Source organism: Rhineura floridana, chromosome 3 (assembly GCF_030035675.1).
Source record: "Rhineura floridana isolate rRhiFlo1 chromosome 3, rRhiFlo1.hap2, whole genome shotgun sequence".
Classification (NCBI taxonomy): Eukaryota; Metazoa; Chordata; class Lepidosauria; order Squamata; family Rhineuridae; genus Rhineura; species Rhineura floridana.
The window spans coordinates 215941301-215963023 of record NC_084482.1 but is presented as its reverse complement, the minus strand read 5'-3'; the positions used below and the strand labels follow the sequence as shown (position 1 = coordinate 215963023).

The 21723-nt window shown below is 47.0% G+C and overlaps 1 protein-coding gene across 1 annotated transcript; it reads left to right on the top strand.

Moving 5' to 3' along the window:
* Positions 1-559: 559 nt before the first annotated feature.
* LOC133381585 (zinc finger protein ZFP2-like) lies at positions 560-19555 on the top strand. The gene is made up of 6 exons (XM_061620888.1): positions 560-641; positions 5139-5645; positions 5840-5966; positions 6590-6672; positions 6942-7068; positions 13570-19555. The coding sequence occupies exons 2-6, from the start codon at positions 5235-5237 to the stop codon at positions 14970-14972; spliced, it is 2151 nt and encodes a 716-aa protein (XP_061476872.1). The 5' UTR covers positions 560-641; positions 5139-5234; the 3' UTR covers positions 14973-19555.
* Positions 19556-21723: the final 2168 nt, after the last annotated feature.

The window sequence follows — 21723 nt, the reverse complement described above, 5'->3', positions numbered from 1 at the left end:
TTTCTGCCTCTCTGCTTTCCCCCACCAAAAGGGTTAGACAGCCCACCATCATTTTCCACCTTTTGCTCTCTGCTCCCTCACTAAGGAATCTCTCTAGGCCAATTCCCCACTTTTGAGAAGGGCAAGATTCACAGGGAGCTGCGCTGTGCCTGGACCAGAGACCCAGTCAGCGGCAGAGCAAGGAGCTGTTTCTCCTTAGTCTCTCAAAACAACCAACCTCAGCGCCTTCCTTCCCTGCCAGCTCCCCTCATCGGGCGAGGGGGACAGAGGTGCGCCCAGAATGAGGCAAAAGCCTGATTCCTGGGCACTGCACTGTTTCTGGACAATGTTGCCAACAAGATTTTCCCCCACCACCACTAGACGCATGCCCCAAATCCACCAAAATCTGACTGTAACCCACTAGTAGGAAAACCACTACACTGGCAACTCTCTTCTGGGAAAGAGAAGGCGGGTGCTCGGCCGCAAAAGGGTTAATGAAAGTGATCTGGATTCCTAGAGAGGAAGGCAATTTGAGGGTGGGAAGAGAGCGGGGGTCTTTGTCCTCCTGGCAACTGCAAGCCCGAGAGCCGCTTCCTGCTCTGCCTTCTCTGCTGGGCTCTTTTGCAAAGGGCTGCATCGGATGCATTCCCTCCTGGGATCGGGTGAGCTCCCCGTTGTGCTGTGGGGTGAAGGAGATCCCTGGGAGAGGGAGAGACCAGTCAGTAAATGGGGGAAAGGGGGGGCAGAGCTTCTGATTGGGAAGGTGGAGGGGACCCATGGATCGGGCACTTGCCTCCCCAAGCCCACCCGGTTTTGTCCTCTGGTGCATTTTGCCCATGGCCGAGCCCTGATCAGAGTGGGAGAGTCTTAGAAGTGGATGGAAAAGCATGTTTTGCCTGCCTGGTGCGAAGGTTGCGGATATCGCCCGTCGTTTAGATAGTTTGGTAGACAGTGCTGGGAAGGAGTCAGTGGTCGTGGTGCACATTGGCACCAACGACATGGGGAAATGCAGCCGTGAGGTCCTGGAAGCAAAATTTAGGTTGCTAGGTAGGATGCTGAAAGCCAGGACCTCCAAGGTGGCTTTCTCTGAAATGCTACCAGTTCCACGCGCAGGACCAGCCAGACAGGCCCAGCTTCGCAGTCTCAATGCGTGGATGAGACGATGGTGTCGGGTGGAAGGGTTCGGATTTGTTAGGCACTGGGGAACATTCTGGGACAAGCTGGGCCTGTACAAAAGGGACGGGCTCCACTTGAACCAGAATGGAACCAGACTACTGGCACTTAAAATTAAAAAGGTAGCAGAGCAGCTTTTAAACTGACTGAGGGGGGAAACCCGACAGGAGCTGAGAAAGGTCCAGTTCGGAATAAACCTCCCCCCTGGGATAAAAACCAAAGAAATGATGAAATTTTAAAAGGGGTAGGCCTAGAAGTAGGCATTGTGAGAGCAGGGGCACAGGATATAAATTCAGAAGAGCAAAATTACCACAGGTCTAACCACAAGTGCCAAAGACACTTGAAGAGAGACACTGCTTACAAGTGCCTGTACGCTAATGCTAGGAGCCTCCGAACCAAGATGGGAGAACTGGAGTGCTTGGTCTTAGAGAAGAGCATTGATATAGTGAGCATAACCGAGACCTGGTGGAATGGAGAAAACCAGTGGGATACGGTTATCCCTGGATATAAACTATATTGGAAGGACAGGGAAGGACGTATTGGTGGCAGAGTTGCTCTATACGTGAAAGAAGGCATTGAATCCAGCAAGCTCGAAACCCCAAAAGAGGCAGACTCCTCCACAGAATCGTTGTGGGTGGTGATACCGTGCCCCAGGAGGGACTTAATACTGGGAACGATCTATCGTCCCCCTGATCAAAATGCTCAGGGAGACCTTGAGATGAGATATGAAATTGAGGAAGCATCCAAACTAGGAAATGTGGTAGTAATGGGTGACTTCAACTACCCGGACATAGACTGGCTGCATATGCATTCCAGTCATGACAAAGAAGCAAAGTTTCTAGATATTATAAATGACTATTCCCTAGATCAGTTGGTCATGGAACCGACCAGAGGGATGGCAACCCTGGACTTAATCCTCAGTGGGGACCGGGACCTGGTGCGAGATGTAAGTGTTGTTGAACCGATTGGGAGCAGTGACCACAGTGCTATTAAATTAAACATACATGTAAATGGCCAATTGCCAAGAAAATCCAACACGGTCACATTTGACTTCAAAAGAGGAAACTTCACAAAAATGAGGGGATTGGTAAAAAGAAAGCTGAAAAACAAAGTCCAGAGGGTCACATCACTCGAAAATGCTTGGAAGTTTTTTAAAAACACTATATTAGAAGCTCAACTGGAGTGCATACCGCAGATCAGAAAAGGTACCACCAGGGCCAAGAAGATGCCAGCATGGTTAACGAGCAAAGTCAAGGAAGCTCTTAGAGGCAAAAAGTCTTCCTTCAGAAAATGGAAGTCTTGTCCGAATGAAGAAAATAAAAAAGAACACAAACTCTGGCAAAAGAAATGCAAGAAGACAAGAAGGGATGCTAAAAAAGAATTTGAGGAGCCCATTGCTAAGAACATAAAAACCAACAACAAAAAATTCTATAAATACATTCAAAGCAGGAGACCATCTAGGGAGACAATTGGACCCTTGGATGATAAGGGAGTCAAAGGTGTACTAAAGAACGATAAGGAGATTGCAGAGAAGCTAAATGAATTCTTTGCATCTGTCTTCACAGTGGAAGATATAGGACAGATCCCTGAACCTGAACTAACATTTGCAGGAAGGGATTCTGAGGACCTGAGACAAATAGTGGTAACGAGAGAGGAAGTTCTAAGCTTAATGGACAATATAAAAACTGACAAATCACGGGGCCTGGATGGCATCCACCCGAGAGTTCTCAAAGAGCTCAAAGGTGAAATTGCTGATCTGCTAACTAAAATATGTAACTTGTCCCTTGGGTCCTCCTCCGTGCCTGAGGACTGGAAAGTGGCAAATGTAACGCCAATCTTCAAAAAGGGATCCAGAGGGGATTCCGGAAATTACAGGCCAGTTAGCTTAACTTCTGTCCCTGGAAAACTGGTAGAAAGTATTATTAAAGCTAGATTAACTAAGCACATAGAAGAACAAGCCTTGCTGAAGCAGAGCCAGCATGGCTTCTGCAAGGGAAAGTCCTGTCTCAGTAACCTATTAGAATTCTTTGAGAGTGTCAACAAGCATATAGATAGAGGTGATCCAGTGGACATAGTGTACTTAGACTTTCAAAAAGCGTTTGACAAGGTACCTCACCAAAGGCTTCTGAGGAAGCTTCGCAGTCATGGAATAAGAGGAGAGGTCCTCTTGTGGATAAGGAATTGGTTAAGAAGCAGAAAGCAGAGAGTAGGAATAAACGGATAGTTCTCCCAATGGAGGACTGTAGAAAGTGGAGTCCCTCAAGGATCGGTATTGGGACCTGTACTTTTCAACTTGTTCATTAATGACCTAGAATTAGGAGTGAGCAGTGAAGTGGCCAAGTTTGCTGACGACACTAAATTGTTCAGGGTTGTTAAAACAAAAAGGGATTGCGAAGAGCTCCAAAAAGACCTCTCCAAACTGAGTGAATGGGCGGAAAAATGGCAAATGCAATTCAATATAAACAAGTGTAAAATTATGCATATTGGAGCAAAAAATCTGAATTTCACATATACGCTCATGGGGTCTGAACTGGCGGTGACCGACCAGGAGAGAGACCTCGGGGTTGTAGTGGACAGCACGATGAAAATGTCGACCCAGTGTGCGGCAGCTGTGAAAAAGGCAAATTTCATGCTAGCAATAATTAGGAAAGGTATTGAAAATAAAACAGCCGATATCATAATGCCGTTGTATAAATCTATGGTGCGGCCACATTTGGAATACTGTGTACAGTTCTGGTCGCCTCATCTCAAAAAGGATATTATAGAGTTGGAAAAGGTTCAGAAGAGGGCAACCAGAATGATCAAGGGGATGGAGCGACTCCCTTACGAGGAAAGGTTGCAGCATTTGGGGCTTTTTAGTTTAGAGAAAAGGCGGGTCAGAGGAGACATGATAGAAGTGTATAAAATTATGCATGGCATTGAGAAAGTGGATAGAGAAAAGTTCTTCTCCCTCTCTCATAATACTAGAACTCGTGGACATTCAAAGAAGCTGAATGTTGGAAGACTCAGGACAGACAAAAGGAAATACTTCTTTACTCAGCGCATAGTTAAACTATGGAATTTGCTCCCACAAGATGCAGTAATGGCCACCAGCTTGGATGGCTTTAAAAGAAGATTAGACAAATTCATGGAGGACAGGGCTATCAATGGCTACTAGCCGTGATGGCTGTGCTCTGCCACCCTAGGCAGAGGCAGCATGCTTCTGAAAATCAGTTGCCGGAAGCCTCAGGAGGGGAGAGTGTTCTTGCACTTGGGTCCTGCTTGCGGGCTTCCCCCAGGCACCTGGTTGGCCACTGTGAGAACAGGATGCTGGACTAGATGGGCCACTGGCCTGATCCAGCAGGCTCTTCTTATGTTCTTATGTTCTTATGAGGCTGATTTAGGACATAGGAGAGGAAGCCACAGACCTGAACTTGCAAGATCTGAACAGGGTGGTTTAGAACAGATGCTGTTGGAGGTTGCTGATTCATAGGGTCGCCATAAGTCGAAATCGACTTGAAGGCACGTAACACAAAAGCTCCCTTCAGCTGAATCAGACCATCTGTCTCTCTGAGTATTGCCTCTGAATACCAGTTGCTGCGAATCACAAGTGGGGAGAATTGCTGTTGTGCACATGTCCTGCTTGCGGGCTTCCCAGTGGGGCATCTGGTTGGCCACTGTGAGAAGAGGATGTTGGACTAGATAGCCTTTTATGTGATCTAGTAGCCAGATTCTTCTTAGGCTCCCATGAGTTTTAGAGGACAGGCCACTGGGAGGAATGTTGCATCTTCTGATTCTCAACGAGACTGGAGGCTTAATCTATGGACTTCACATGAAGGAAACTCCCAGACAAATCTTCCAGTTTGCTTTGTGTCTTAGCATTCAGCTGCCTTTCCTTTGAGGGATGACCTGGATGCCATCCAGACTCATCTGCATTTCCTCATGGAAAGTCTTCCTCTCGTGAAAGTGTTATAATCAGCTCAGTAAACAGTGTTTTGTCTTTGCAGGTCTTCATAGCACCTCCAATTAGAACAGCCTTTGGAGGACCAGGGACAAGTCTCTTGCTCCTGGTTGGAGGCTTCCTTGGAGCGCAGAAGTCAAAGATGGAAGACTCAGCTGGTCCTGAAGCAGGAAGAGGTTTATATATCATCCAGGCCAGGAGCCCTGGGGAATTCTGGGAAAGAACAGTGCAGAAGGTCCTGGGTAAGGAGGACACCCTCAGCTCAGATGAGCAGCGCCAGCGTTTCAGGCAGTTCTGCTACGAGGAGTCCAAAGGGCCCAGAGACGTTTGCAGGCAACTCCACAATCTGTGCTGTCAGTGGCTGAAGCCAGAGCGACACACAAAGAATGAGATCTTGGACCTGGTGATCCTGGAGCAGTTCCTGGCTGTCCTTCCACTGGAGATGGAGAGCTGGGTGAGGGAATGTGGAGTGGAGACCAGTTCCCAGGCAGTTGCCCTGGCCGAAGGTTTTCTTCTGAGCCGGGAAGAGGACAAGAAGCAGGCAGAGCAGCAGGTGAGAGAGAATTTCATCCAGGTAGTTCCAAGGGGCTCAGAATGCGAGCGAGATCTTTAAAGACGCTCTAATTGACTTTCTGGAAATCATCTATGGAGGAATGTACCAAACTCTCCAAGCTATTCTGCCTCTCTTGTGCTGTTGCCAACCCTTCTCCACATTCCCTGTCTTTGATATTCTCACCATTATTTCAGGTAAAAGATCTGTTTGCAGCATTGGCCACTGATTTCCTTGAGTCACAGGAGGCTCCGTCGGATTCCAGAGAGAGTCCCCTGCCAAGCAGGAATGTTCAGGAGAGTGACAGACTTGCCACTTCAGTGGGTAGGAAATGACTTCACCTCTCTCTGTTGATTATGCCAGTAATTCATCGGATTCTTTTATGTTCCTCTGTATCTTTTTGGGGGAAGATGCTTCTCTGTAGCCTTTTCCACAGTTGAACAATGAACGTATTTTCAGTACCTGAGAATTTAAACCACTAGTTGGATTTCTAGCCAAGAACCCAAATAGGAAGAATTGTTCTTTCACTCAGTTGAACTATACAGTGAGTAGGAATAACAAAAATATACACACTGGTTGAGACATTTTGCAATGTCAGCATGAGCTTAGACCAGTGGTTCTCAAACCGTTTTGTTTTGCGGCGCACTGTAAAACATATAAAAATTTTCTGGCGCACTTCGTGTACAAAATTAAAAATATATTAATATATTTTAAACTATGAATAAAAATAACTTAAACTATAGAAAACTATTGCTTACCCTATACAAATGGGTTTCTTCTCATTTTTAAAATACACTTTCATAATATTTGAGGCACACCTAGCCACCTCTTAGGGCGCACCAGTGTGCCTGGGCGCACCGTTTGAGAATCACTGGCTTAGACATACGTCACTTTGCCTCTGAGACAAGCATGCTCTACTGGCTTCCCACCCCTTTTCTCTCTCGCAGGTGATGAAATGAGGCCAGCAAGACCTCCTCATCCGTTTCTTCTTTGTGGTGGAGGGGAAGTAGCTGCTGGGGAAGAGGATCAGGTAGGGGAAGGATCATTGGGGGAGGAGAGAGGCTGGGGGCAGCCTGGATGCCTCTGTCCTCTTCTCACCTCCCTAGCCTGGATGAATTTCTCTCCTTCTCTTGGCTTCTGCCAGAGCTGCCCACTAGGGAATCTGTAAATGGCGCTCGTGGAGGTTTCATATCTGCAGGATAGTTCTCAGCCTCCCTTCCTTGATGAGTCTTCTGGATATTGGTAGCTAATAATCTTTATGTTATCTATAAAGAAGCAACTATTTCTTGTTTCTCTCAGGGTCTGGTGTGCTTTGAGGAGGTGGCTGTGTATTTCACTGAGGAGGAGTGGGCTTTGCTGGATCCTGACCAGAGGGCGCTGCACAGGGAAGTCATGGAGGAGAACTGTGGAATCGTGGCCTCTCTCAGTAAGGCTCCCGACAGTGGGATGTTTAGAAGGGGGGGGGAGTGTAAAAAAGACTTTTGTCAGTTTAGCAGGGGAATTGGGATTAGGGTTATGATGACTTTAGATAGAAGAGAGTTAAGATCAGTTTGGGTTGGGATTGAAGGTAGAGAAGGGAATAGGCAGGAATGAGAAGTGTTATGAGTGTTACGTGCTTGACCTAACTAAGCCCTTGGTTTAAAAGCAAGCTTTTCCTCTTTGTATTACACTACTGATGGGATCTCTCGACTGCTGTGGGAGTACAAGGTCTATTATTCCTAGAACCCATCTGGCACTGACAACGCATTTAGGTAGACACGGGGACACAGTTCGCTCATTTATTTGACTGCTCCTATTTTAGGGCAGTCACCTCATGGGCTGTCAGTAACCTGGGAGTGGTTACACAAGGCAGGTGAGGTGAGACAGCCAGCTCTGGTGAGGGCAGAATATAACGAAGGGAGTGGACCTGGTGATACTCACGTGGGGCTTGGACAAGGGCTGTCAGTCATAGTTCTTCCCCTCTCCATTTTATTTTCACAACAACCTGGTGAGGTAGGTTAGGCTGAAAGGCAGTGACTGGCCCAAAGTCACCCAATAAGCTTTACGGCTGTGTAGATATTGAACCCTGGTGTCCCAACCCTCTTAACTACTTTACCACACTGGTTCTCAGAAAGCGGCCAGAGCAGCAAACAACAACCAGAAGGAAGGGCAGGATATCAATCAATCAACAACTATTATTAGTAGTATTATTTATTTATTTATTTATTTATTTATTTATTTATTTATTTATTTATTGATCCCGCCCTTCCTCCCGGCAGGAGCCCAGGGCAGCAATAGTAGGAGTATTAATTAATGTATTTATTTAATTTGTTAGCTGCCTAATACCAAACGGTGTCCAGGTGACTTACAATGGATTTAAAACATACACAAATTTAAAACGAGAATCCTAGATAAAACACACACGATGATAAAATTTATCAATACGTTAAAAGCCATACATAATATTCAATCAAAACGTAAAACCCATCAGATAACAAAAAGGAATAACCAGGAGAGTACACATCGATGTTCAAAGGCCTGAATGAAGAGGAAGGTCTTTGCCTGGCTCCTAAAGTTGGACAGGGAAGGCATGAGGGCGTGCCTCCCTGGGGAGAGTATTCCACAGCCGGGAGGCCGCCATTAAAAAGGCCCATTCTCATGTTGCCACCCTCCGAGGCACCCGTTGAGGGGGCACACCAGAAGGGCCTCTGATGACCAAAGCAGGGTCCTGGTCGGGTCATATAGGAAGGGATGGTCCTTGAGATATTGAGGTCCTGAGCTGCATATGGCTTTATAGGTCAACATCTGTGCTTTGAATTGAGCCCAGAAACTAACCGGTAGCCAGTGCAGGTGTGCCAGAACTGGTGTTATATGTATGGGCCGACTTACCCTTGAGGGACAACAATTTGGAGGCATAATTCTGCACCAGCTGCAGTTTCCAAACCGTCTTCAGAAGTAGCCCCATGCAAAACACATTGCAGTAGTCTAACCCAGAGGTTACCAGAGCAGAGACAACAGATGTTAGGCTATCCCTGTCCAGATAGGGGTGCAGCTGCACCACCAGTTGTAGCTGATGGGAGGCACTCTGCACCACAGAGGCTGCTTGAGCCTCAGGTGACAGTAATGGATCCAGGAGTACCTCCATGCTATGTACCTGCTCCTTCAGAGAAAGTGAACCCCATCCAGAATGGGCGACAACCTATTCATCCAGTCTAGAGAACCACCCACTACTTGCCTCAGTCTTGTCTGGATTAAGCGTCAGTTTATTGGCTCTCATCCAGTACATTACCAAGGCAAGACACCAATTTAGCACATCCATTGCCCCACCTGCAGATGTGAAGGAGAAGCAAAGCTGTGTGTCATCAGCGTATTGCTGACAACCTACGCCAAAACTCCGGATGACCTCACTCAGTGGTTTCATGCAGATATTAAATAGCATGGGGGATAGAATTGAACCCTGCAGAACCCCTCATTGAAGGTTCCACTGGGCTGAATAGCATTCCCCAAACATGACCCTCTGAAAACAACCATCCAAGTAGGACTGGAAGCAGGCCCGGCGCCAGCAGGCAGCCAGGTTGGGCACTGGCCGAGTGCCCCTGACACTGAGAGGGGTCCCTGCTGCTGGAGCTGGGCGGGTGTAACTGCATCATCTTGAGTGATGGCAGCATGCACACACAGTGCACTCATCTGTGGTGCAGCCAGGCCTATATAAGCCCCCAGCAGGGACGGTAAGAGTGCTGCTGCTGCTGCTTCTACCGCTGCTGCCGCCAGCAAGAGCCCCTGCAGTCTGGTTCCCGAAGGTCCACTGCAAGCTACTGCCCACCCCCAGCCCAAGCTGCCACCCTTGAAGAGTGCCATGGTCAGCGGTACTGAAAGCCACTGAGAGATCAAGGAGAATTAACAGGGACACGCTCCCCCTATCTCTCCCCCAACATAGGTCATCACACAGGGCGGCCAAGGCAGTTTCCAGGCCAAACCCAGGCCAAAACTCCAACCAAAATGGATCCAGAAAAAATGGTGTAGTCCGAGAGAACCTGGACCTGGTCCTCAACCTCTTATGGACTGCCTTCAAGTCGATCCCGACTTATGGCGACCCTATGAAGAGGGTTTTCATGGTAAGCGGTATTCAGTGGGGATCTACCATTGCCTCCCTCTGAGGCTAAGAGGCAGTGACTGGCCCAAGGTCACCCAGTGAGCTTCGTGGCTGTGTGTGGATTCGAACCCTGGTCTCCCAGGTCGTAGTCCAGCACCTTAACCACTACACCACTCTGGCTCTCACCGCAACCTCTTGAAGACTCCTTAAAAACAATTACAATATAGCTGCAGACTGGGATAAAGGTATCTACTTAAAAAGCTTGTTGAAACAGGAAGAGCTGGGTATCATCAGCGTAATGCTGCCGCCTCACCCCAAATCTCCTAATGACTGCTCCCAACAGCTTCATACGGATGATGAGCAGCATTGGGGACAAGAAGGTGCCCTGCGGCTCCGCACAGCATAACTGCCGCCCCCCCCCCCAAAAAAGACAATTGCCTGGTGCTCTTCTCTGAAATCAATCCTGGAGATAGGATCGGAACCACTGTAAATCAGTACCCATCTCACAAAGTTAGCTTGGAAGGATACCAGGGTCAATGGCATCCCAGGCTATGGTCTGAAGGCACATGAGGCCAGCTCCCTGCTGGAGCTAAGCAGGGTCAGGTCTGGTCAGTGCCTGGATGGGAGACCGCCTGGGAAGCCACCTTGGGTTTCATGAAAAGAAAGGCGGGGTATAAATGTAATAAATAAATAAATAAATAAAACCCTCTATGGCGGTGGTAGGATGCTTTCAAGTTATATCCTGTGGCCAGAGTTTTTGTCCTTGTGCCTCAGGTGCTGTTGAGACTATAGCACATATTGCTTCTGTATTGTCATTTTTATAAGGGTGCGAGGGACAGATGGTTGCACCCTGTTTTAGAATGGTTTCCTGGTAGATCTGATGCATTGCCTTAAAAGAATGTTAAATGGTAAAAGGCCTTTTGTTACTTTGAATGTTGCCAAACATTGAAACATTGTTATTGATACTAGGGCAAAAATGCTGGAAGATTAACAGATCATGGAATGATTGGTTTTGTATTGCTTGCCTGATGAAATGCAATGGTTGATGGTTCAATAAATGTTTCTGTGCTATCAAAAGCCACCGAGAGATCAGATAACAATAACTGGGTCACACTCCACCTGTCCTTCCCCAATAGGTAGTTGTCACAAACCAGTAGGTCCAGGGTGGGCTTTTTCAGACGCGATCATATCACTGCCTCTTTCAGGGTGGCTGGGACCACTCCCTCCCTCAAAAACATGTTGACCACACTCTGGATCCACTGTGTCATACCACCTTGGCAAGCTTCTAAAGGCAAGAGACGCAGGGGTCAAGGAGACACATTGAACTACAACTCCCATCAGCCCAATCCAGTGGCCATGCTGGCTGGGGCTGATGGGAGTTGTAGTTCAAAAAAGTAACGTTTCCAAGCTCTGGTTGCAAGCACCTTGTCCGTGTCATCAGGGCATGTTAACCATCCTCATCAACACACATTAGGCACAGTTACATTGTGTCTTTCACCACTTGCGCTCCAAACATTGTCCAGGCTGTTTCATTGTCCTTAGTTCACTGGTGTGCAAAGGTACAGACTGGGCTCCCCAGTGTGAGAGAGGGAGCTTGGGGGCAACTGTGTCAAGAACCCACTGCATCTCAAGGCTTCAAAAGGATCACCTTCTTTATTTACTGGAACCAGCCCACCCCCCACCAGGGCAGACAGGCATCCATTGCATCCACTTTAATCTGTCCACCACTCCTGCAGGGGAGGATCAGAGCAGTCAGTCGAAACTTCACCAGGAAGTGATCTGACCATGACAGCGGGGCGATATCCACCCCCCATTCTACGGACCCTGCCTTTCTCCATCTGGAACAAAACCCAAATTGAGGGTGTTCCCTGCCCTGTGTCATACCAGTAACAACTGCTGACAGCTCCATGGTCATCACAGAGGCCATGAAGTCCGAGCCGGAACACTAGGCACAGCCTCAGCATGGATATTGAAATCACCCGTGGCAATCATTGTAGATTTCAACAATAGCACAGCCAAAATTGCATCACCTAGCTTGGTCAGAGAAGCTGCTGGGCAGCAGTGGGGATGGTACACTACCAGTGATGCTAGTTTATTGTCCTCTTGGCCCAGCACAAGGTACATAGTGCATGCTCTTGCAGCCAGCCTGAAGACAGAGTGGTTTCCTGGTGACAGAGATGGAATTTCTACAGTCATAAAAACATAAGAAGAGCCCATCTAATCCAGCGTCCTGTTCTCACAGTGGCCAACCAGTTTCCTATGAGAAGCCCGTAAGCAGGACCTGAGTGCAAAGAGCACTCTGCCCCCATGAGGTTTCCAGAAACTGTTATTTGGAAGTGTTCTGCTTCTGCCTATGGCAGCGGAGCATAGCCATTATGGCAAGTAGCCACTGATAGCTTTGTCCTCCATGAATTTGTGTAGTCCTCTTTGAAGGCCATCCGCAGCAACTGTTCCCCCCGGTTCCTGCAGCCTGAGCTGATGTTGCACTGAGTATCCATGTGGATGCAAATGGGTTAGGCCACTGCCTTCCAGCTCACCCAGATTGTCTACTGATTTGCCGTCAAACAATAGGCACAGGCCAGTGGGCACAGCTGATGAGTAACCAGGAACCTGTCCATGGAAGGAATGAGAGCAAGGAGCAAGGCATGAAACAGACTTGCCCTCATCTTCCATGGTAACTCATCACTCCCCTATGGCTATACCTTCCTCAACTCATGATAACAAACTGATCCATTTCCCTGTTGCCCAAGATTCATAAACATTTTAGCTCCTCACATTGGCCCATCTAACCCATTATTGTGTGCTCTGACTGGCAAAATCTCTCCACTGTCTGATGCCCAGTGCATCCAAGGGCTGCCTCACAGATCCTTTGTGAAGGAATTGGTCTTTGCTATCCTGGTGTTAGTACAGTCTTTACTTTTTTAGGGAATGCTGTGTGTAATTGGGGAATTCATGTTTGTACCTGTCTGTTTGTATAGGGATTATAAGTTTAACCTGCCCAAATCACCTGATCTGATTGATCACATGACCTGGTGGGCAGTGAAAATTCAGTTGTATGTATGAATAATGTTACATCTCCAGTCTGAGATTAGGAAAATTAAAGGCACTAATACCTTTCTGCAACTCTTTCTGTTTTAGTAAACTTTAGTTGTTTATAAATCTGGTGTGGCTTCTCTCTATTTTCATCACTCACACCTGCAGCCATTATACTACACTAGCTCAAGAGGCTTCAGAGGGAATTGGAGGCGGTCTGATAACAAGCGGCATCGTTAAACTTTGTAATTCCTTAACTTGTGGTGGTGAGAACCTCAAACGGGGAGTGGGAGGGTAAAAGAGAGGGGTACACTCCCTTGTAGCTGGGTCTCCATTTGCCAGGGTCCCAGAGTGCCTGGGTATGACTGTCACAGAGTTTAACTGGAGGATTCAGTGAATGAATTTCACATCTTGTGCCTGCTAGTTACATGCTCTGACAGTGAATGACAGGTCCTCTACTTTTTATTTTTTCATATTTCTATCCTGCCCTTGCTCCAAACAGTACAGAAGAAAATCTGCACTGCAGTCCTGTCAGGTAGGCTAAGCTTAGAGAGACTGATTGCAGAAGTCTACCCACTGAGCTTGATGTCTGAGGTGGGGGCTGAGTTCTGGACTGCAGGGACCCAATCAAATAGTCCATACAAGCAATTTGTTTGTTTAGGTGTTAGCAGCAGCAGCAGCTCAAAGGTGGGGTAAGCTCTGTCTACCAGCTAAGGCTTTTCATTTCTTCCATTATCAAAAGCATTATGTGTGGCTGTTCAATGATTTGAGGTTCCATTTCTCCCTCAGGCTCTTAACAGTTTCCTCTATTATTTGCAACAGGTGGTGAGTGGGAAACTGAGAATAAGGGAGAACTATGTGGGGTGATCACAGAAGAACCCATGTGCATAAACAGGGAGCAGCAGAGAAGGAGAACTGGAGAAGAGAAAAGCCAAAATAAATTCCCTGCTTGTCCGGGCAGTGACTGCCTTCAAATTCCAGTCCAAGAAAAACTGCAAAGAGGAAAACAAACCAATTCATGCAGTGCACATCAGAGAAGTTTCCATCCTAAACCAACATTGAAAACTCATTACAAAATCCAGACAGAAAAGAAACCATACAAATGCTTGGAGTGTGGAAAGAGCTTTTGTTATAATTCTGACCTTACTTGCCATCAAAGGAGCCATACAGGGGAGAAACCATTTAAATGTTTGGACTGTGGGAAAAGCTTCTCTCAGAAGTCAAATCTTACAACTCATCAAAGAATTCACACAGGAGAGAAGCCATACAAATGCTTTGAATGTGGAAACAGCTTCTGTCAGAGTTCTGCCCTTATTACCCACCAAGGGATCCATAGGGGGGAGAAACCATATAAATGCTTGGAGTGTGGAAAGAGGTTCATGCAGAAGATAACTTTCACTTCTCATCAAAGAATTCACACAGGGGAGAATCTATTTAAATGCTTGGAGTGTGGAAAGAGCTTCACGAAGAAGATGAATCTCACTACTCATCAAAGAATTCACACAGGAGAGAAACCATATAAATGCTTCGAATGTGGAAACAGGTTTTCTCAAAGTTCTGCCCTTAGTACCCACCAAAGGATCCATACAGGGGAGAAACCACATAAATGCTTGGAGTGTGGAAAGAGCTTCAGTAGTAAGTCATATCTTGCTTCTCATCAAAGAATTCACACAGGGGAGAAACCGTTTAAATGCTTGGAGTGTGAAAAGTGCTTCAGTAATAAATTATATCTCACTTCTCATCAAAGAATTCACACGGAGCAGAAACCATTTAAATGCTTGGAATGTGGAAAGAGCTTCAGGCAGAAAAACATTCTCACTACTCATGAAAGAATTCACACAGGGGGGAAACCATACAAATGCTTGGAGTGTGGAAAGAGCTTCACACGGAAGACACATCTCACTTCTCACCAAAGAATTCATACAGGGGAGAAACCATATAAATGCTTGGAGTGTGGAAAGAGCTTCACACAGAAAAATATTCTCACTACTCATCAAAGAATTCACACAGGGGAGAAACCATACAAATGCTTGGGGTGTGGAAAGAGCTTCACACAGAAGATAAGTCTCACTTTGCATCAACATATTCACACAGGGGAGAAACCACACAAATGCTTGGAGTGTGGAAAGAGCTTCACATGGAAGGAAAGTCTTACTATTCATCAAAGAATTCACACTGAGGAGAAACCATGTAAATGCTTGGAGTATAGAATCATAGAATCATAGAGTTGGAAGGGGCCTTGTAGGCCATCAAGTCCAACCCCCTGCTCACAGCAGGAAATCCACAGCTAGAGCATCTCCCGCAGATAGCTGTCCAGCCTCTGCTTGAAGACATCCAGTGAAGGGGATCCCACCACCTCCCTATGCAGGCAGTCCCATTGCCGAACTGCCCTTACTGTCAAGAAGTTCCTTCTAATGTCCAATCTGAATCTACGCTCCTGCAACTTAAAACCATTAGACCTAGTCCTACCCTCTGGGGCAGCAGTGAACAAATCTGTACCCTCCTGTATGTGACAGCCCTTCAGGTACTTAAAGAGTGTAATCATGTCACCCCTCAGCCTTCTCTTCACCAGACTGAACATGCCAAGTTCCTTCAACCTTTCCTCATAAGACTTGTTCTCCATACCGGCTATCATCCTCGTCGCCCTCTTCTGAACCCGCTCTAACTTGTCTGTATCTTTCTTAAAATGAGGCGCCCAGAACTGAACGCAGTATTTCAGATGAGGCCTGACTAATGCAGAATATAGTGGGACTATTACTTCCCTCGACCTGGAAACTATAGCTCTGTTTATGCAGCCCAAAACCGCATTTGCCTTTTTTGCCACAGCATCACACTGCTGGGTCATGTTCAACTTGCAAATTCCAAGGTCCTTCTCACACGCACTACTGCTAAGCTGGGTATTTCCCATCCTGTACCCGTGCATTTTGTTTTTGTGGCCTAAATGCAGAATCTTGCATTTGTCTTTATTGAATGTCATTTTATTAATTTCAGCCCAATTTTCTAGTCTATCCAGGTCCCTTTGGATTTTATTCCTGTCTTCCATTGTGTTAGCTATCCCTCCCAGTTTTGTATCATCTGCAAACTTCATAAGGCTTCCCTCCACCCCATCCTCTAAGTCATTGATAAAAATGTTGAAGAGTATCGGCCCCAGGACAGAACCCTGCGGCACTCCACTCGAAACCTCCTTCCACTCTGAAGCAGAGCCACCGACGACCACTCTTTGAGTACGGTTTTCCAACCAGTTGTGAATCCATCTGACAGTATTTCCATGTAGTCCGCATTTGACGAGTTTGCTAATCAAAAGGTCGTGGGGGACTTTGTCAAACGCTTTGCTGAAATCTACATAGATGACATCTACAGCATTTCCACCATCTACTAAGCTAGTGACCCGATCAAAAAAAGAGATGAGATTAGTTTGACAGGATTTTTTCTTGACAAACCCATGCTGGCTCCTTCTAATCACAGCATTGTCATCTAGATAGTTGCCAATGGACTCTTTTATTATCCGTTCTAATATCTTTCCCGGTATTGAAGTCAGACTGACCGGCCTGTAATTCCCCGGATCTTCTTTTTTACCCTTTTTAAAGAGCGGGACGACATTTGCCCGTCTCCAATCCTCCGGCACCTCTCCTGTTGTCCAGGATTTCTCAAAGATGATGGCAAGAGGTTCCGAGAGTACATCTGCAAGTTCCTTCAATACTCTGGGATGCAGTTCATCAGGCCCTGGAGATTTGAACTCATTTAGGTTAACTAGGTATTTCCTGACTATCTCCTTATCAATCTTGAACTGCAATCCCGACCCCTTCCTGAGATTGATGGAGCTTCAGTAAAAAGACACTACTCATCAATGAATTCACAAGGAAGAAACTGCATATATGCTTGGTGTGTGGAAAGACACACTATGCCTCTCATTAAAAGAATTCACAGTAACTTCCATTTCAGTTTGGAGCTGGGCTGGCAAGGGATGTAGCCTGGTGGATGTAACATGGCTCGTGCGGGGATTTGGGAGCCAGATGGTGAGACCTGGAGGGCCACATTCCTCTCCCAAGCTTAAGATTCCCCACCCCTGCTATAGACCAAGAGGAAGAGAAGTCACTCCCACACACACACACTCCCAGAAAGCCCACACACACTCCTTTTCCATGGTGTTTGGCTAAATATTTAATCCAGTAAAATTAAAATGGGTCCTCTTGAATTTGGAAAAGCCCCATCAAATTAAAACTGACATTGATGTCTTTGGATGGATTTTCTTGTGCCATGGTGGTGCTGGCAAGCACTGGATTGGTGATTAATACCATGCAGTCAATAACCACCTAAGCAATCTTTCATTTGATTGTTTGGTAGGTAAGAGAGTCCTTGTTTAAAAAACCATGCAGATCAATGACATTTCTGTTGCTTTAAAAAAAATCCTAGATCTAAGTTTTACCTCCTTGCCATTTTGTGACTGCCCAGCTCTCTGGATAAAGTTGAGGATTGGCCATACCCTCCCCAGGCACTTAATTCACAAGGTGCTTACAGGCTCCAAAAGGTTGGAGACCCCTGCCACAGATATCCCCAGCTGGAAAAAAGGAATAGGAATCTTCAGATCCTCTGCCTAACTTATCAGATGTGCTCCAATTCATTTCTCAGCCTTAGCAGAAGCTTATTTAGTTTCCACCAGCTGAGCTCCACCAGGGTCCTTCCTCAAGTGCCGTCTACTAGCAGCAGTTCCATCAGGCTGCAGAGCCTCTCCATCTCCCCTCCTGGAAAGATCAGCAATGTTTGGTTCCTTCTCCTCTTATTGAACTCTTTCCATTCCAGCTGGTCATCACAATAATTCTGTAACTAAGAAATAGTGCCTGGGTTGTATTTCCCCCCCCCTCCTTGTGTGTTGTGAATTTTAGACTAGGGACAGTCTTTATTAATGACTAGACGGAAGAACCTAGCATTGCTTGGGAATTTTAAGGAAAACAAAAAAGATTTGTAGATAAATAATGTTCAGCTCTAGGGTTGTGTATGGTGAACCAAGATGGCAGAACTGTTCTTAACAATATTTTCAGAAGTATCCAAATTGGCACAGTTTCAAATGTTTTGATCCACCACCTTTGTTTAAAATGATGTACAACCATGCCAAATGTAGGTCAAAACCCACTCCTCCCTCTCAGTAAACTTCATGCCAAATTGATCTACGATGTCTTCAGAAGTACTTTGGAACTGTCATGCCAAACTGGGTGATGATATCTTCAGTGTTGTCCAAATTGGCATAGTTGGCATGGCTCAGTCTGCCTTCTTGATTCAAAATAGTGTCTGACATCATCCAAACCAAGACCAAAGCATACTTGATCTCGAGAACTGTTATGCCAAATTGGGCAACAATATCTGGAAATTCATCCAAAGCAGCACAGTATGGAAAAGTAGTTCTGCCATCTTGATTCAGAATGGTGTCTGGAAGCATCCAAACCCAGCACCTCTGTCTCGGGAACTGTCAGACTGCATTGGACGAGGATATGCTCAAAGGCAGCTGAATCAGTTTGCTATGCACCATCCACCATCTTGAATCACAAACGTAGACGAAAATCCTTTTCTTGCACTCTGGAACTGTCACGCCAAACTAGCAATGATATCTTTAGAGATGTCCAAATTGGTGCAATTTGGAACATTTTGGTCTGCCATTTTAATTCAAAATGGTGTCTGATAGCATCCAAACATAGACCAAATCTGCCTCCTCCACCTGTGGAACTGCAATACCAAACTGGGTGGCATTATCATCAGGGGTGTCCAAACCAATGCAGTTTGGAACATTGCATCCACCATCTTGATTCAAAATGGAGTCCAACAGCATCCAAATGTAGATGAAAACCACCTTCCCCACCTCAAGAAACACCATGCCAAGTTGGGTGATATCTTGAGGCACCTGAACCCATATATTCTAGATATTTGAAAGCTACTCTGGAGGCTTTTATCTGTCTGAAGAGCAAGATAAAAATGCTTTAAGTGAATAGATACACTCCTAATCTGTTTCTCAGAACCTGTTTTGTCTTCTGGAAAGTTCTAAAGAATCCCTAAAGATCTAGTCTTCTTGTGAAGGAAACAAACTTTGCTGTCATTGACTGTATGGGCCTTGCTTTTATATCCTGCTTTGTATTATATGAACAGGTAAACTACTGCTTGTCTGGTTCTTTGTGGATTACAGGGTCAATTGTCTATACATGGCCCACCCTAGGGCTCAGATATGAAGGTGGTGGGCTTCATTGAGGACAAGGTGTTTAGCACGTTAGTACACCAGTAATGCAGGGGTGAGTGGCAGAGGTTATATACAGCAGTAGCTTGCTTTGAGGTGTTTAGTTCAAGGTGGGGACATCCAAATTTTTGTACATGTGGGAGACAGGGAGCATTTGTTGCTTTGCTCCATTGGGCATATGCTGGTTTTCTGGAACTTTTCCATGTAATATATATTCGCCTAAAACTCCTTATTTTTGACTTAGTAAGCTTTAGGGTTTGTTTCATAAGACTGTAGTGGTCTCAAATTATTTTAATTAACCTCACCCCATAGAAGCCATAAATTGCCCTACCTTGAAAGGCTTCAGGGAGACCCAAGGAAGTTGTTAGGCTGATTGATAAAGGGCAACGTTGTAGATTAAATTCACCTTTCTCTGATGGCAGCACATTCTTAAACGGGACAATGGGAAACAGAAGGGGACATTCTCTTGGACCATATCTCCCTTCCCCAGGCAGCATGAGAGTCAGGGTGGCTTGGTTGCAATCACACTTGCCAATATTTATATTGGAGTGGACCATCGCCTACCATTTGGTGTTTTAACTGCGTTCTGTGAGCAAATGCGATTATGGAGATCACGTCAATATATTAAATTACTTATTTTTCAACGTTGCACAAATGTTTCAAAAGATTGTTTCTGAGCCCACTGATGGTTGCAGAAGGTGATGGAGGGTGGCTGGAATCCTTTATTTTGCCCCTAATGTCCTCCCAACTCTGCTCCCTATGGGGCATTTACTGCATCCAGTTGCTGCATCTAGTCCTGTATTTGTCTACTTGTTATGACAACTCCTATAGGCTGGTATAGCACAGTGGGGAGAAGAGCCTGGCTGGGAGTCCAGAGTCTGTGAGTTCAAATCCCTACTTGTGTCTCCTGGGCATCAAGGGCCAGCTAAAGATTACCCCCACAGGGAGTGGCTCAGGGGTTACGTGCCCTGCCACCTGGGCAGTCTTGGGCAAGCTGCTTAGTCCCAAGGAGCCCAGTTGCCCCCCAGCTGGCAGTTGCGGACAAGGAAGGGGCTGGCTTGTGCAGCTGGGGCAAGCTGAGCAGGCCCTAGCCAGCTGGGGAGGGCTAGTCTCAGAGGGAGGCAATGGTAACCCCCCTCTGAATACTGCTTACCATGAAATCCCTATTCATAGGGTCGCCATAAGTCAGGATTGACTTGAAGGCAGTCCATTTCATATTCATTTTATGACAATTCCTGGATTTTATTTTTTTTACGAAATAAAGTGTGAGGTGGATGGCCAAGATGGTTCTACCAAGAGAAGGAAAACTTTATTTCACTGGGGCAGAGCAATCCAAAATGGGGGAAGTCAGCATAAGTGGTGCTGCTGGTGGTGTGAACCCCTGCCGCATCCAGTTGCTGTTTGAGAGTCCCTGGGATAGCGGAATGTTGGCTCAGTGGGAAGAGCTTGGTACAGGAACCAGAAGGCAAGAGGCTGCTATCCCAAGTGCCCCTACCAGGGAGCAAGCCCCACAAGACGCAGTGGGACACCTCGCGAGGAGACCGGCAGAGACTGTGCTGGGAAAACAGCAGGGGAGCAACAGACTGCCGACGGAGCTGCCATTGCCACGGAAGCACCAGCCACTTATGGGGGAACGCAAGGTACAGTTCTCAGGCAGATTCCAGGTGACGAGAACAAACATGCAGAGCCTGTGGGAAGTGGCCTGGGAGCCACAGCAATGGAATGCAAGCACCAACCATGCAGGCAGCGAGCATGTGTGGCGTCCATAGCAACAGCCATCCTTGGAGCCAATCAGAAGGCCACACCGCACACATACACCGTGTATGCCCACCAGCCAGTCTGCCAATCACCCCCATGCATGCACAGGCAATGCGACAAGGCATGTCCAGGTCAGAGCTTGGAAAAGTTATTTTTTAAAAACTACAACTCCCATCAGCCCCAGCCAGCATGGCCACTGGATTGGGCTGATGGGAGTTGTAGTTCAAAAAAGTACCTTTTCCAAGCTCTGGGTAAACAAACGTGGAGACCACCAGCCCCTGTGCCCCCATCACACCCAAAGCACACGTGCAGAGAGCACCCCTAGGACACCCGCCCCCACAGGCAGCCACAACCTCAAAGAACAGACCCCATGCACCTGGGTGGTGGTGGTTCTGGAAAGAGTTTATTCAGGGATATGCACAAGATACAGCCACAGCATAGACAGCAGCCAGGCAGGAAACCAGCATAGGATGCCCACTCTAAAGACAGCAGAACAGACATGGGCACCCGTGGTCGGGACGAACCCCAAGGATGGACACCCCACATCACCGCTGCCTCCCCCTCCCTGGTTGCTGCTGTGTGCTCATGACCACCTCCAAACACATCCACGACCACCCCTCGCCTGTGCACCACAGCCGCGGAGACAGCAAGCCCCACCACTTTGCACTGCCTGTCTCAGGCACGGAGGATGGAGATCGTCGCTCTATCCTCTGTAGCCACCATGGCTGTTTTCCTCCGCATCTCCGGGACGCCCCTTTGGAGGGTCTGTGACTGGCCCCTGGCAGCTGTGACACCCCCATCCATTGTGTCCTGGACTCCCCACATGCGCATCGCCATCGCCCACACCTGCGTCGCCACCTCCTTGATGCTGTCGTGCATGGTGCGCACCACATGTGCCAAGGTGGTGATGACATCCTGCCACCAACCTCATGTTGGCTAACCTCCATGCGAGCCCACAGGGCGGCCGCTGTCCAAGGAAAGGGCTGTCAGGCCGAGGG